Genomic DNA, 17383 nt, shown 5'->3' with positions numbered 1-17383 from the left:
ACATTATTTTCTTTTTTTGGGTGAGCTATCCCTTTAACCCATGGAAGAAGAGACCTAAGCAAAATCTAGAGACCCTTAAATCAGAAAAACTTGTCTACTTGGTTTATTGGAATACTTGATTCTGATGGGCCTGTCATGAAATTTGTTATTTGTTATTCCTAGATAACATCCGCTCAAATAACGCTTTCCTGCCAATGACGAGATTTTCTGTCTTTCCGCAATACCGCTATTATCCACCAGGTGGTGCCCTTCCGCAACTTTTTAAACCCGGAAGTATTGCCCTATGGCAAGCGGCTGTATGTCCGTGTCTGTTTTAAAGATCGCTCTGAATGGGATCTCTATGAAAAGTCCGTCACAAAAATGGAATTATCTCTGCTTTTTGCTCAAAATGTGGTGTTTTTTCAGAAACCTACCCATATTCAAAAGCTGATTGCAAAAGAACCACTGAAGGTAGGATGAAACGGTTTTTTTTGTTTGAAAGCAGAGTGTCTGTTCTTTCATTTGGTATATTGTATGTTTATATATTTAAAGAAGAACATTTTCTGAAAGGCATTAAACTTTGGTGAAAATCATGAAAAACGCTGGCGCTGGCTGGCAACTTTTTATTAAAAACGCTGGCGGTGAAAGAGTTTATACTGATACAGTTTAATATTACACAACAATTTAATATAAATTTCTTTTAATAACATACATGACTATATTTACAAACGCTTAATTAATTTGATCTACTACAGGAATAAAAATAACGCACTTCACCTTCAAATCAGAAAATCTGGGAACTGCTGCAGTTGTATTGTAACACAACCTCTCTGTGGTCAACTGGTTTCTTACTAATCCTTTCATCCTATACGTTTCAACAGCAGTGCTGGAGAGCATGACTCTAATAAGCATGTCTATGTGTGTGTGCATGTAAAGCTCATACAAATCCTACAGTATCTCTAATCACAACCATCTCTATTCCTCTTCCTGTCTTATCCACCACGTAAGTGCACACAGATCCAGGAATATACACACAAATGCACACTTCCGAATGTTTGCAAATGAAATCAGAGAACAGGTTTGTGTTGATTTACTGAACTGTTTAATCAGTGGCTCAGCATTAAATAAGCTCTAAGAAACCAATTCGAATATCAGAATGACATCATTACCACTCATAGCATTTAAAGACTTTTGCGGTCGTCTGTCTGTCTGTCTCAGGCCACCACAGGAGCGAGTTAGAGAGAAAATGAGGTGGGAAAATATGAAGAAAAGTGAACTTTTTTAGACATTGATGTAACACACATCAATGTTTCATGTGGGCAGACTCGTGGCTTAATTTTACTGGTTCGTATAAAAATACAACAGTAAAACCAGACACATACAGCCCAGACAAGCTGTAATGTTTGCTAAGCAACAAACCTGTATTTTAATATATTTAACACTTGGAAGAAAGGCAAAGAAAATATAGGTGTAGGATTAAAATGTGGGCTTAAATGCAAATCTAATGTCCTAGCTGAAAATATCTTGCAATGCACTGTAACTTGCTTTGGATAAAAGCATCTGCCAAATGCATAAATGCGAAGCCTTAATAATGAAGAATTTGGTCTGAAATCACGAGTTTTATTTTTTTAACTGAGGGACTACTGACATAAATATACTGCACCTACATACTGTACCATATTTCCACACTATTATGTATATACTACCGCGCCCCTAAGGTGACATTGGAGTAAAAAAAATCTAAAGTTTAGTTTCATGGGCTCACGTGAAACTTTCATGTGCTTACGCAAAACCTTCATGTGCAGAATTTTTTTTTAAGTTTAGTTTCGCGTGAGCGCGCGTTAGCTTCACGTGAGCACGCGAAACTAAACTTTAAAAAAAAATTCTGCACATGAAGGTTTCGCGTGAGCACATGAAAGTTTCGCGTGAGCACATAAAAGTTTCACGTGAGCACATGATAGTTTCACGTGAGCACATGAAACTAAACTTTATTGAATTTTTGCTCCATGTCCCCTTAGGGGCTCCTTAATATACGCAACTTTTTAGCTAGATTTTTTGACAATTGTATAACGTAAATAAATTTGAAATGTAAGTTTAAAAAAAATTGTAAAGCAGCATTGCAACAATACATGTTGTGAAAAGTGTTATACAATTAAAAAATAATTAATTTTTATAACAACCACAGATACAGAAACAAGAACATGATAATGGGACGTACACACCAAACGCGAATTCAACAATTTGTGCAAGTAGATTACATACAAAGTCAATTTAAATGTGCGAATAGACGCAAAATTTGCACAGGGAGATCTGAATGATGCAAATTAGCACAAACATGCACTATTGCCTCAAACACATTTTCTGCACAAGTTGAAAAAACAAACTCGAGCGAAAAATTTAAAGTTAAATCTAGCGAATAATACAGAGAGAGGAACATGATATTATGGGGCACGCGATATTATGGGGCCTCAAACGCGTGCAAGTTCACCTATACTTGCGCAGAAATTTCACCTGACCCAACGATAGATCCAGCAAGTAATATTGAGCGAGGAACGCAGTGCGAATACATGCTTCTCATTCGGTGTGTACGCCCCATTAGGATATATACTTTCCTTCCTTTTTCTCAGTTAATTTGTTTCTTTCCATCTGAAGCACTCCACTTCCTCCAGTGGGGCCCTGTGCATGCAGCACTTCCTGTTTGACTTAATGTGGTGGGAAATACAGCACTGTGTCACGGTAATCCGTGTCATGTTTTGTGTCTGTTCTATATTGTCATCACCTGGACACTTGTTAATTATCACATCATTCATTCCACCTGTGTGTCATTAGTCTTTGTGTATTTATACCAGGGTTTGTGTCACACTCATGGCCGGATCATTGTCATTGTCGCCTTTCCACGTCTGTTCCTGTTGTTCTCTGTATTGGATGTTCCTGTGTTGCTGTTTTACTCCTCGTGTTTTGTTTCTGTTCATTTTATATTAAATGTTATTTATTTCATGTGAACCCTGCGAGTGCGTCCTTACTTCTGTTGCCCGTCGTGACAGATTGATCCGGCCAGACTGGACGCAGCGGGTTCACGGAGGGCGGCTCCCCCAGGAGTTTCGTCGAGGGGGAGTAGTGACATCGGGGTTCATTCCCCATCAGCCCCGATGTCTCTTGGGGACCACCGTGAGCGATCGCTCGCTCCTGCGAGCATGCGGGAGGAGGATCGGCCCAGGCGGTCCCCCAACGGTTGAGTCGTCGTCGACGGTCCCTCGGAGGACCACCATCCTGCTCGCAGGGGGATCCGGAACGGACCACGCCCGATCATTTCCCCGGGGTGGCTACCGAGAGAGGGTCTCCGTTTCCGCGAGGGGATGGGAGAGGACTTCCGGGGGCAGCTGATCGTCGGCGATTCCCAGGAGGGGGGTAATTCGTCTGCCTCGGTTCTCGGAGCGATCGCTCCGGTTCTCCTGGCGCAGTCCGGCCAACCGTTCCTGTTGGTCTCATCCCGGCGGCTGCTGGCTTCGCCAGGGTCCCCAAGCCCTCCACCCCTCCCTTGGACTCTCGCTACCAGACTTTGTTTTTGTTTTGTGTTTATGTGAGTGTCTGGTAGCCACTCGTAGAGGGAGGGGTTATGTCACGGTAATCCGTGTCATGTTTTGTGTCTGTTCTATATTGTCATCACCTGGACACTTGTTAATTATCACATCATTCATTCCACCTGTGTGTCATTAGTCTTTGTGTATTTATACCAGGGTTTGTGTCACACTCATGGCCGGATCATTGTCATTGTCATTACTTCCATGTCTGTTCCTGTTCACGTTGGATGTTCCTGTGTTACTTACATGCCTGTTATTTTACTCCTCGTGTTTTGTTTCCAGTTTTATTATTAAATGTTATTTATTGGTTCGAACTCTGCGTTTGCGTCCTGTCTCTCCAACCCTGTCGTGACACACTGGGCCTGTTAAACTCGAAATTCCCAAGTACCAAATGTTAAACAAGCACAGACACACACATTTCAGCAGGTGGGTTATGTATAACTGAGACTATGGAAAGGAATGGTCAGCTCATACCAGCCGCAGAGCGCATAACGGAAAAGAGAAATTATATTACTAATAAACAATATACAGAACAGGCAGCAAGAATTTGGAATAACAAACTGCTTACACATTTAAACCTACATAGCACATGGAGAAATGGGGTTAAAAACGGAAATGGGGTTTCACAAGCTTCTGATGGGCAATTCTGTACTTTATGTGCAGTATTTTTGGTTAAATCCTTGAATTTTCCATAAAACACACACACATACCGTACACAACATGTGCACAATGTACTACTTAACACTCATATCTCCCACAAACACTGACACACATTCAGTGCCTGGTAAGATGAACGTAAACACAAACCAGCCGTTCAAATCTGCCTGGCTGACAGAAAGACAAGCAGTAGGCTCTGCCTGAAGGTTTGGCCTCTTCCCAATTCATTAAGCAGATCTTTAGTCATACAGTACCAGAATAAAAAGTGCTCTTAAAAAACAACCGACAGCCTTCTCTGCCAGGGTGCATAACTAAGCGATGTTCGACCCACAAGAGATTAACGTGGAACCCCGATAAGCCAAGCTGAGCTGTGAAAACACAGATTACATTTCCGTGGCTTTAAAGCAACGTCGAATGCCTGCGAGTCGTGCGGATAATTAGAGCATCAAAAGCGCACGGCCTCGCAGTGGCCAAGAGGCGGGGTTTGATATAAGGCCCTTCACACTTTGTGACAGGCGTGATAATTCAACACGTCCTCCCACGCGACAACACACACAAGCTGCTCACTTCTCCTCAATCACTCGCTGGCTGTCAGTCTCTCTCCAGCACACTTACACACACACACATTAGAGTGATGGGTTAACGTGTACGAACATAAACAATTCAAAATTAATTCTCCATCATTTATTTAAAAAGGAAACTAAAAGCCTGTGGAGAATTTGTCTTTTAATAACACAGATACAAAGGGGGGAAATGATGGTTTAACACATGTAAGGTCATTTCGCTTATCAACAACACAGTCTAAAATAATAAACAAAGCTGAAAAGATATATGATTGAACAATATTTTGAAATAAAGCCTTGATAGTATTTCATTAGTCCAGGATAATACATGATGTAATTTGTCTTAACCCACATCAACTTACATGTGAGAAAATACACAAGCTATAACAAGAGCGTAGTTAGTTGACATGACATGTTAGAAAGAGACAGCAGCATCCTGCAGAGGCTTCCTTTCTGTTTCTAATTATGCTTGACAAACCATTTATTTCTGCAGCATTTTTATTGCAATGTAAGTTAATATGAATTTAATTAAAGAGTTCTAATGCAAAAGCCTATAAATGCCACCACCAAATACTCTCGATACGTACTTTGCGTCATTCAATACAGTGTACTTCCCCTTCAAATATGCTTAATTCAGAAATACCAGTCTGTTGGCAGAATCCATTAAGAGTTTACATAAGATGGAAACATGAAAGTAACATTAACCAATGATGTAGATGTATTTTAATGTTAATGCCCAATCCCTGTAAATAATGTTTACATGTACACTCTATTAAAGTCTCCACATGCCAAATCCTGTTTTATCTAACAATGTCAGCAGGTATGTTTGAGGGATGTGTCTATGGCAGTTACTGTATAATTAGCTGTATACAAAAACGTTAAAGGGGACATTTCACATGACTTTTTTTAAGGTGCCAAATAAGTCTTTGGTGTCTCCAGAGTGCATATGTGAAGTTTTAACTCAAAAGATCATATAGTTAATTTATCATAGCATGTTAAAATTGCCACTTTTAAGGTTTGTGCAAAAATTAGCAATTTTTGGGTGTGTTCTTTTAAATGCAAATTAGCTGATCTCTGCACTAAATGGCAGTGCTGTGGTTGGATAGTGCAGATTAAGGGGTGGTAAAATCGCCTTCTGACATCACAGTGGGAGCCAAATTTCAATTACCTATTTTTCACATACCGTATTTTCTGGATGATTTCACAAAATCCAAGCCGAAGAACAGACATTTAATCTGGAAAGGCAAGTTATTCATCTAAACAATAGCACAGAACAGCAGGCTGAATAGGTGTCCGTACATGTTAAAGTAACATAAACAGTTATTTACATGATACACAATAGCATACAAAACACTGAAAAAAATTATTCATTCAATTTACTAATTTATTTTAAGGCAAGTGGTTGCAATCAATTTATTAAAGCTACATTTAAAAAAACGTTTTTTATTGTATTTTACTTTACTTATCTTTTTTGTTTAAATGTAGCTTAAATAAATTGATTGCAACTACTTACCTTAAAAAAATTTAGTAAATTGTATGAATCATTTTTTTCAGTGAACATACCTCATTCCGCATCACTGAATCAATTGAATCAGGAGCAGCATAGATCGGACTCTCGCGGCTGTAGACAGAAATGGTTTGTCTTGGTTCATATGAAATCATTTTGACGTATAAGTCGCACCTGACTATAAGACCAAGGACCCGCCAAACTATGAAAAAAGTGTGACTTATATTCCAGAAAATACAGTACATTCAGAGAATGGTTTACCAAAAATTAGTTACTGGGTTGTACTTTTTCATATTTTCTAGGTTGATAGAAGCACTGGGGATCTGATTATAAAACTTAACACTTTCTCTGCAATTGACGAGTTATCTCGTCAATAAAAAAAACATTTGCATAAAAAAAATTGTTTCTGATTAATTGTTATATTAAACTACAATACCTCAATTTTACCCAATTTATGAAAAACTACATTTTAAATTCTGTGTATGTTTTGTTCTGAATCCAAATCTCTAACAAAATTCCTTCCCAAAAATGCAATTATTTAAGCTTTTTGCTAAAAAAAAATTATTTAGTAAAGAAAAATACCCATATTTAAGTTTATAAGAAGAGAAAAAAATATAGATAGAATTTTCCCTGTTTGTTTATTTGAAAGCAGAGGGTCTGTTCTTTCATTTTATATATTTATATGTTTATATATTTTTAGAAGAGCATTTTCCTGGAAGGCATTTTGCAAAACTTTTGTGAAAATCACAAAAAATGCTGGCGGGAAAACTTTTCAAAAAATAGCTGGCGGTGAACGAGTTAAACATGGAAAAGTCAGATTTTTGTGATATGTCCCCTTTAAAAGACTTTGGTACCTGTTCTTATTTAGATAGAAATGTGTGAGAGAAAGAGGGTGTGATGTTTTTCTTTATGAAATTTACTTGACATTTCCTTCTAATATGATTTTGTGCCTTATCAGCCGGAGGTGATATAATATTTTTATTATTTCAGACGACGCCAGTCTAAGAAAAAATAAATTCCTTCCCAAAAATGCAATTATTTAAGCTTTTTGCTAAAAAAAAAATGTATTTAGTAAAGAAAAATACCCATATTTAAGTTTATAAGAAAAGAAAAAAATATAGATAGAATTTTCCCCGTTTGTTTATTTGAAAGCAGAGGGTCTGTTCTTTCATTTTATATATTTATATGTTTATATATTTTTAGAAGAGCATTTTCCTGGAAGGCATTTTGCAAAACTTTTGTGAAAATCACAAAAAATGCTGGCGGGAAAACTTTTCAAAAAATAGCTGGCGGTGAACGAGTTAAAAATGGAAAATTCAGATTTTTGTGATATGTCCCCTTTAAAAGACTTTGGTACCTGTTCTTATTTAGATGGAAATGTGTGAGAGAAAAAGGGTGTGATGTTTTTCTTTATGAAATTTACTTGACATTTCCTTCTAATATGATTTTGTGCCTTATCAGCCGGAGGTGATATAATATTTTTATTATTTCAGACGACGCCAGTCTAAGAAAAAATAAAAAAGGACAAAAGATTACAAGCAAGAAAGTATAAAAAGTCTATCCAGATTCATAAATCCACAACAACACATATGGATCTGTTACACTTTTTACAGCAGCCAGAAACTGGAATGTTTAAATATTGGCAAATTGTGGAGTAGCCACTATGCAATACTGCAGACTGTTTGCTAAGACTGCTTTCTTTATAAGTAAAAGAGGTTCATTAACTTATGTATAACTTCTGTTATGCTCTTAGACTTTTATCCCCACCCCACCCAAAATGAGGTACGACATACACATATAAAACTCTTTTGTTTCAATATAAAGAATATTACATCTAATTAATCTAGTTTTATTTTAACAAAATATTTAGGCTTGGGCCATATGCGCTACATACTTTTTCATCTGGTCCACTTGGTGAAGTATCTCTGAGATATTGTTTAAATAAAGCACCCATTCTTTTAGTTCTCATTTCAAACAACCCACATCACAACACAGCTGATCCTATAACAACACAGAGATGCACATAGCCTGAGATGCCATTACACTTTACATTTCAAACTAAAACCCATACTGTGTATATTGCACTGATCTTGAGCCAGTGTAGACACAAACAGAGACAGAGAGGGAGAGAGAGAGTGTGTATTATCAAATAAGTTGGGGGTGCTGGTACTGAACAACACTACACTTAAATATATATGAGAGGATTTAGCTTATTATCCATGGTGTCTGACATATCAGACACTGATAAATGCTAGTTTCCTATTGCAGTTTGTGTTACTGTATTTACCTCATGAATTATGTTCAAGCACCCCTTCTTTGACATAAACACATATATTGAATATCATTTTGCATTAAAGCTCCCATTCTTTCTGTGATTTTAAAGCTTTGATTGTGTTTGAGTGGGCAATATAACATGTGTTCATGTTTCACATGTAAAAAAAAACGTGGTATTTTTCACACAATATACTTTTAATTGTATAATTTTACAAGTATTATTTATGCTATTGTAGCAACATTACACACTAACTAGGGTTTAAAAAATGGGATCAGGAAGAATGTGACATTTAAACATGAAAGTCACTGTTAAATGCTAAACAATAAATAATGTAGGTCTGAAACAGCAGCGTCTTAGCAGTGGTATATACATTCTGCTATGACAGTTATTCACATTAAATTATGGTTTTAAAAAATGAGTTATTTTTTGTTTTGTGGGTTTAATAACCAGGGTCGTAACCACAATAGACACTGCAGGAACATGCCCCCCTAAAAATAAAAAAACGCCAAACTGCCCCTCAATATTTGGTGTTTAAATATATATACACTGTAAAAAATTTCTGCAGAAATTACAGTATTACTGGGTATTACTGGCAACTAGCTGCCAGTAACTTACCGTAGATTTTACATTTATGTTATTTACTGGCAACATTTTGTTCAAAGTTAAATGAACATGAAACATTTTTAGACTTTATCTTCTACAGTAAGTTACTGGCAACCAGCTGCAAAATTACAGCACATTTTTTACAGTGAATATATATATGAAGAGTTTGGTTCCAAAACGCGATAAACGCCATTTAAAAATAAATGAGTTAACGCCAAAATCAGTATTATATCAGGTCAGTATTAAAAAATTAATTCTTAATTTTACCCAAAATCCAATTTCCGCCATGTTATTCTATCCTCTTTTCTCCTTTATTTCCCAAAATGCAATAAACGCCAGTCCTCTTTCTCTGCAGAATGCAATAAATCCGCTCAACAAATCACAGCGCACCATTCTAAGCATTGTAAACAACAATGGCGCGTTGAATACACAGGGAATCCTAGTAAATCTTCTTGTGCTTCATGAACAACAAACAAACAAACAAAAAAATAATACTTTAATGGCATTGCTAAACCTGTGGTGGTTTTCTGTAACAGGGAAGAAACGTAAACCATCAAAATTAAAATAATTTACGTGAGAGGCACACGGGAGACGGAAACATGCCGGTTGTTGCTTGTTCTCCCGACAGCATCAAGCTTCTGTCATGCTAACACATTGACATTGATCTTATGAAAAACTTGAGTAATGAAAATGAAAATCAAGCAAGACCGAAACGTTTTACAGCTGATTGCTGTCAAAAAAGTTCAGCGACAACGTTCCAAGTATAGCAGCTGCAATAACAGTGTTCTTAATATGACAAAGTAAGTGTTTTGATTAATGCTATTAATGTTTATTTTTTTAATCAGTGTATACCACTAGTCAACTAAATAAATATATCATGGCAAAGATTAATGCACATTTATAAATTGATTTAACAGATTTATTGCATTTTGAAAAAAAAACTTGTGGAAAAAAATTATCAGTTTTTATAATAAATCTTTGAAAATCAAATTAAGTATTTTATTTTTTTTTACGTTTTTATAACGTAAAGATGCTATGTGAAAGTTTGTAACAGAAAATAGTTTGTTTCATCTTGTTACTTTCTTGGTATGAAAACACGTTTTTACCGAACTTAGTCAAAATGGATTTATTGCGTTTTGAAGCTAAACTCTTCATATATACATATAGCCCTGAATGTGTTGGTCCCGCCAATTTTCAAGGTGTGGTTACGGCCTTGGGTTTTATAAAATAAAAATCACAATGTTTACATGTACCCTCTATTAAAGTCCCCACTTTAGAGAGAGAGAGAGATAGAGAGAGAGAGAGAGAGAGAGAGAGAGAGAGAGAGAGAGAGAGAGAGAGAGAGAGAGAGAGAGAGAGAGAACACGACTGTCGGTTCCACTCATGGGTGTCTGTGATCACAATTTGTCTCACATGTTACTGATAAGTTAGTAGTGTTCACAGTAAGTATTGAATATCCATTTCATCATCGCTTTCTTATGAGGAACAGATATCACTTAATTCATTCACTTCATCTCATTTCACGGATATCAGCCGCCTTTGGGGGATTTAACTGTGTGTATGTATCATGAACTGCCTTTGGGTTGGAAGTGTTCCAGTTTGTCTATATGGTTTCCTTTTTTGGATAGAAAGTAAGATAATTCCCCAACTATTAGATCATTTTTAATCCTAAATTCTGATTTGAATTCTTGGCTTAATCAAGTTCTCTAAACCTCACGTTTAACATTCAACTGGCTACCAGTCAAAGGCTTAAAAACTGTAGCATGTGTCTGTAAGATCTCCTATATACAGGTCAATAGTGCTTTTAGCTTTATGTCATACCTTTACATTTATGCATTCTAGCCGACGCGTTTATGAGCCCATTCTCCACCATGGAAAATGAGCTAAATCCATATATATTTAAATGTACTGTTTAGTACCCGATACCCCCCTCCTCAAATTATTTGATAATACACTCTTTCCCTATCTGTCTCTGTTTGTGTCTACACTTGCTTAAGATCAGTGTCATATCAACACATCATAAAATGAATGTATACAATCTTAGCTACAAATCCTTGAATTCTTGCCTGGCTGCCAATCCTTTCTCGCACAGCGCTGATCCATGCTCGCTGTCTCCTCACGTCTTTAGTAAACATTTTTATTTTTATCAAGGTATTTGTTCAAGGGGCCGGTTTAGCCACTAGCCTGAATTAAAGATGCACATGAGTTATCGCTATTAATCGTTATGCATCCCTAACCTGAATACCTCTGATGTCAGCCAAAAATGTGACGCTCCTTACCATGTTTGGAAGATTAGCTTTCAGTGCAACACTGACAGGAGTTAATATCATCTTTACTACCTTATCAATACGAGCCGAATCTGATCCAGAAAATGCAGATGACCAAGCTGATCGATCAACCTTACCAGCGTGGCTTGAGCAGGACATAACAGATTGGTAGGGTAAGGATTAATGAAACATTAAAACCGTATCCGCATTTGTGATCGAAGAAATAACAAACAAGCGCAACTCTACACTGCACAAAACTCGCGATTGAATCATGGTTTAGTCAGTGGTAAATTATTTAAATATGAAAACATAGACTACTTACAGGCTATGAGTCAGAAGCGGGTGAAATGATGATAATGACCGTCGTGTTCACGTCAACAAGCCGAGAAAGTAAACTGTTGCCTACAATCCGTGTGTTTGTTGTAGTCCAAGAAACGAGATTTAAGTTGGAAAAGATAATTCGCATCATCGTTTACTTTGAGATTTGTACCTTTTGCATATTGTTAACATGTACTAACACACACTTACACACCGAAGGAAATGTAAAATCGTGAATTGGATAATAGGGGCTCTTTAATGTAATACAGCTCTGGACATTTTGCTACATATTTTAAAAGATTTAAACTTTCTGTCCCACAGAAAAAGAAAACGATACAAGTTCTGAAATAACGTGAGCGTGTGTAAATGACTAAAATTTCATTTTTGGGTGATCTGTTCCTTTAAAATGAGGTCATACCACCTTACAATGAATATAACAGCATAATGAAAATGATTTGGGTAATTGCTTCTATTGTTAACCAGAGAAAATAAAGGGCTCCAGATGGAAAAAGCCAATGGCTACAGACAAAAAACAGCACCCTACTTCACAAAGAGGAAGCAGTAAACACACGTAAACCCATACACAGGACCTCATAGCAGACATAAATGGTGCACGATCTCTAACAACAATTTACAAGGCACATTAAAGCGTAAACTGTCTATAAAAGTGAATTAATGTTCAGTCAAATAAAGATTTGCCACCCTGGCTCTGTCTTGCATGTTAAATCATTTAGATGACCCTAAACGAGTCCAGCCACAACATAACTCAAATAACTTTTTTTCTGTCATACGGAGGAAGGGTTCAGTCGGTACAGCTGGTTCAAACAGCGGTTATAAGTGCCGACCTTTGGCCAAGTCACAAAAGACCAAAACATAAAGCTCTTCAGAGTTACATAGAGAAACCCCTGTTGGAAAATCCAGCTTATGTTTGCAGCTATGTTTTTTGGCAGTTTGGTTTTTAAGTAACTGGTTTAAGATGTTCATTAGCTGATGCAGTCAACCACCCATCATGTTCCAAATCAAACTTGACCGAGAGGGTCTTCCAGCCTGGACCAGCTAATAATCATCTTAGACCAGATAGAAACCAGCTACAATCTTCCAAAACATAGCTACTGTAGCGGCCTGAGCTGGATTTTCCAGGAGGACAGGAGATAAAAGGAGATGAAATGAGACAAAAGAAGCACGACTCATATTAAAGATCTGGCTGACAGTCGGCGAACAGAGCCAAACTCAGTCAAACAGCACTGCAGCCAGAAACAGCATGAAAACAAAGTACAGACACACTCACATTAATCAAACACACATACACGTTTTCACCGTCTCAAAATAGCCATTCATCCCGTGTCTCATCTTTTGTCTTCTCCTCTATTTGCTTTCCTGACAGTGGAGCATGATTTACAAACGGAGAGAGGAGCAAGTGTGAAAAAGTCAATGTCAAAGTGAGACCAGAGCCTCAGGGTACCACATTAGTTGTGTGGTGGTCTCTTCATGCAAGCCTGTATAAACAAAAAAATTTGCTACCTCAAAGACCCCAAACACGTGTGCATCATTTCCCATTCCCAGACTGTCTAATTTTGGACTGAGAAAAGCATTACGCACCGCTAACTTAACTACATTTGTCACCCTCACTGAGATCCATAATTTTTCTGCCAGATGAATGCTGCTATGTTCGCAAAAGTGCAATAAAATCTGCAAAATATAGTTTATAATAAAATAAAATAATCACGCGCTTGAAGAAAAGTGACATAGCTTCCCCAACACTGACTTGGAGACACACAGCATAAAGATTTTGATATTGGTATATCTAGATTGTGCAATAACAAACTTTATCTTCACTTTTACCTTCTTCACACTGAGATCCACTGTATCCAGGACAACACTTCCACTCCAGTGAGGTGATGGTGCGGTACACGACTTTATACGAGGGACGAACCACAGTGCGATAGCTAAAACACACACACAAGCCTGTTACCAACTGTAAAGACAGTAAAACCTTAAAAAGCCTATTTTGTAGAGACATCTCATCTGGAAGAATGAAATTAAACGTATTTCATATGTAAAACTGCTAGAAGATTAGAAGTTTTAAGCTAAAAGTATAGTTCAGTTTTTAAGCATACTGTATGCGAGTGTTCCTGTACAGTATGCGTAACGCCAATTTCGTCATCAAAATAGTAATTGTACGCGAACTCCAGATTTCTCTAACCATGCGTACTTTGTACACGTAGGTCGCATATTATGCACCTACAGGAGAATGTAGTACGTAGCCCAGGAGATGCATTGCATTTTATAGCAAGTGAAGAAGCAAGCAAATGACGAAATGAACGCAAAAAACACTCTTTTCAATCTCTCATTCTAATACGTGAATATTATAAAAATATATGGCTCATAAGATATTACGGATATATCACGAATCCGTCTGTGGTGAGCAACATTTGTGTGAAACCTGTAAGTGCTGCTTGTTTGTTTTGTATTTCATTACTCACAAGCTCTTCCGGTTTCCAGTTTTGAGCAACGGATACAAACTACTGCCACCTTCCAGTATGAAAAGTTATCTCATGCAAGTGCAAAGCGAATGTGCTACTTTCTTAAATACTTGGTGTTTCGAGTTGATCGGTAGAACGATTTTAGTACTGTTTGATCTTACAGAAATTCACACCACAAATTGGTTCACACCAGATGCGGAAGAGGCGGCAAGCGCGAGTGATTAAGTCAGACGCGAATAGGCATCCTGCGGCGCGATAAGCGCGAATGGCGTGAGGCAGATGGCATGTCCGCGCGAATTGAGCGCTGAGTTGAAAAATCAGAAATTTGGCGATTTTTTTGCCGCGTTAACCAATCAGGAGCTTGCTCTAGCAGTGAAGTGATTACAGGAAGCGAATGGAGGCAGAAAAACAAAACAACAATGGAGGAAAATCATTATCGCTACACGAGACATCTTGTTTGGAAAAAAAGTGAGTGAGGAGGTAGCACGATCTGGTAAGTTTACTCAATTTGAGCTATATAAGCCCCTCCCATGACGCCAATTTACACAATGTCTTGAATTTCACGTGCGAATGATGCGAGTAAACTCGAAATGTTCAAGCATCCAACTACACGCCCATAGTGCGTTTTTGCCGCTTCTTCCGCATCTGGTGTGAACGCAAAGTCAGTGTGTGCTACATTATTACTAACGTTTGGTGTATCCTTGGCTTTATATTTTGTGCTAGAGTTGATTTATAGGTTCAGTTCCCCCATGACCATCAAAATTTATGGTGCGTATACATGATAATAATGGACTAAAAACTAAAGTTTATCTTTTGCAATTTTGAAAAGTTCTGTACACAGATGACAAAGTTGCCATAACAATCCCCATTCCATGATAACTACAAAAAATATATATCATGCATGCCATGCCAGTAGTTGGCGATGTCACAAAATATCTGAAATCGTAATATGCATGCATGCGTTTTTGTGGTTTTTCATAGAGACAATAAAAATATCGTTCAGTTTGTTTGAATAGTGTTTGGATAGTAAACTCACCTTCCCCCATTGCAACCCTGAGGCCACCTGCAGGTCTGGTAGACTCTCTGAAGAGTGGTGCCATTCTGCACCTGACATGTGACGGTCTTAGTGACTGTCTGTGGACACCAGTTCCTAAGAGAGCGATAGAGAAAGAAAGAAATATGAGCCACAGAGTGCCTAACCGAGCTTCATCAGACAGACACTGGATGGTTTTGATGACATAAGAATAACAACACAAGCCCCAAATACACACAGCTATGCACCACAGCTGGCCATAAAATATCAAATCCAACACATACCGATAGAAGACACACACACACACACACACACACACTTAAAAGTGATAGGTGTTTAGTGTACTCTGTGGGATGTCTGACGAAACCCTACGCGTTTCAATCCTTCTACAGTCTCCCCGTCCTTTTTGAAAGTACTTTATGGTGTTTACGCAGGTTAAATGGCCCGTGAGCCCAGCAGGAGTGTATTGTCAGTGCTGTTTATTTTGCGGTCTTTCACTATCAATACAAATCCGCCCATTTTTTATTCTTTCCGCAGGACGACAAGCGGGTCAAGTCACGGAGGGGGACGGAGGGGATGGGGGTTGTTGCTGTGGGTTCCCCTACTAGATTTAAGGCAGCTTTTTAAAAGTTCAGTCCTTGGGAAAAAACTCTCTTTTGTGTTGCGTTTTATCGTGGCTTCTCTTCACAAAGTTGTAAAAGCTAATAAACATTTTAAGCTTCTTGGAAAAATAGCTAAGAATGAGTCACTGGTGGTCGATGACGACCATATTTTATTTTAGCACATGGTTTTCACCACGAAAACATGGGTTTATTCAGTTACTACCTCAATCTGGTTTCACTAATTACTACATATGTTGAAATATTGTTGGCTTGTGTACCACAACAATTACACTTTTTAAGGAAAATGCTCCTGTTTACAACGTACAGTAGCAAATAACAGCACTGTCAGCAGACACGATTCATCCCTCACAAAATCAGGCACCTGTTTATTTTGATCCGCTGTTTTTTGAAAAATTTTCTTCTCAGTAATCTTTCAAAATTGCTTAGGAAAGAGTATAGTCTCTCAGGAAATTTTCCCAGTGTTTTGAAAAGCTTATTTTAGAAAAAAAAATACGGCTCTGTTTTCATTTTATTTATAAAATCCTGACTCCTCCATATAACATGGATCCATGTAGGACGGCTTCGCAGACTGACACAGAATTTGGCTTCAGGTATGGTTACAGACACAGTGTTATTGTTAAGTGGAAAACGCAAACAAGAGAAGCAGGCCTGGGAGATAAAAGTCATCTGGAAAATTTACCACGTTAATCATTAAATGTGCCCTACATAACGTGGAACTTTCTAATTGGGAAGCCAGTTTGAAATCCAGGCCTGATGTGGAGCAGGAGAAAGTAACACGGAGAACCAAAACAAAGCTGAGCGGCCCAAGCTTACTCCGTCCATGCCAGAAGTCACAAAAGAAAGGAATGAACGTGGGTTTGAAGTGAAACACCAATCAGATCTTTTCCCCACTGAGTTCCCTCATGATTTTTGCACAGAAACAAAGAGCCATTGATAAATTCACCTCAAACAGACCTTTGTATGAACCATTATGCCTCAAGTTGAACAAACATAAGTCAAGGAGATGTGGAGCAGAATTCAAAGAGAGTTAATGCATGTGTAACATATGGAGGTCATTATATCTAATACTTCAGTGGTTATTATCAATCGCTCCGTGTATGCACAGCTACAGTATGATCACACACTGCCAAAACAGTACATGCAAAATAATTAACATCAATCTGCCTGTATTAAGACTGATTGTCTGTCTGTGCCATTGTGTGTATACCTGGTAATCCCTATAGTATGGGGACCAAATGTTTATTACAAAGATTATTTTACCTCATGGTTTCCCCATGAGGAAACAAGCTTATAAATCAAACAGTATGATGTTTGACTTAAAAAACTAATGGCATTGTGACAGTACTCCAAAAGCACATCAAACGCTCCCCGACATGCAAATTTGTATAATATGGGGTCTAACATAAAACCATCTTCATGCTCACACATTATCAGCTAATCATGCACATATCCTGTTTCAGCCCTTTCCCAAAACTGTGTGGCCCACAGAACCAG

The 17383-nt window shown here is 37.8% G+C and overlaps 1 protein-coding gene across 4 annotated transcripts in view; it reads right to left on the bottom strand.

The window, feature by feature from the left end:
* emid1 (EMI domain containing 1) overlaps positions 1–17383 on the bottom strand; it is a 93085-nt gene that overhangs the window by 69051 nt on the left and 6651 nt on the right. For all 4 annotated transcript variants that reach the window (XM_065250411.2, XM_065250409.2, XM_065250413.2 and 1 more), the window contains exons 2-3: positions 15270–15383; positions 13593–13696 (exon numbers count right to left, since the gene is read on the bottom strand). In XM_065250411.2, coding sequence (XP_065106483.1) covers positions 13593–13696; positions 15270–15383 — 218 coding nt within the window. The remainder of the gene's footprint in view (positions 1–13592; positions 13697–15269; positions 15384–17383) is intronic.

This window comes from Paramisgurnus dabryanus, chromosome 5, assembly GCF_030506205.2.
Source record: "Paramisgurnus dabryanus chromosome 5, PD_genome_1.1, whole genome shotgun sequence".
Taxonomy (NCBI): domain Eukaryota; kingdom Metazoa; phylum Chordata; class Actinopteri; order Cypriniformes; family Cobitidae; genus Paramisgurnus; species Paramisgurnus dabryanus.
The sequence above is the reverse complement of the archived record's forward strand: the minus strand, read 5'-3'. Positions and strand labels throughout refer to the sequence as shown.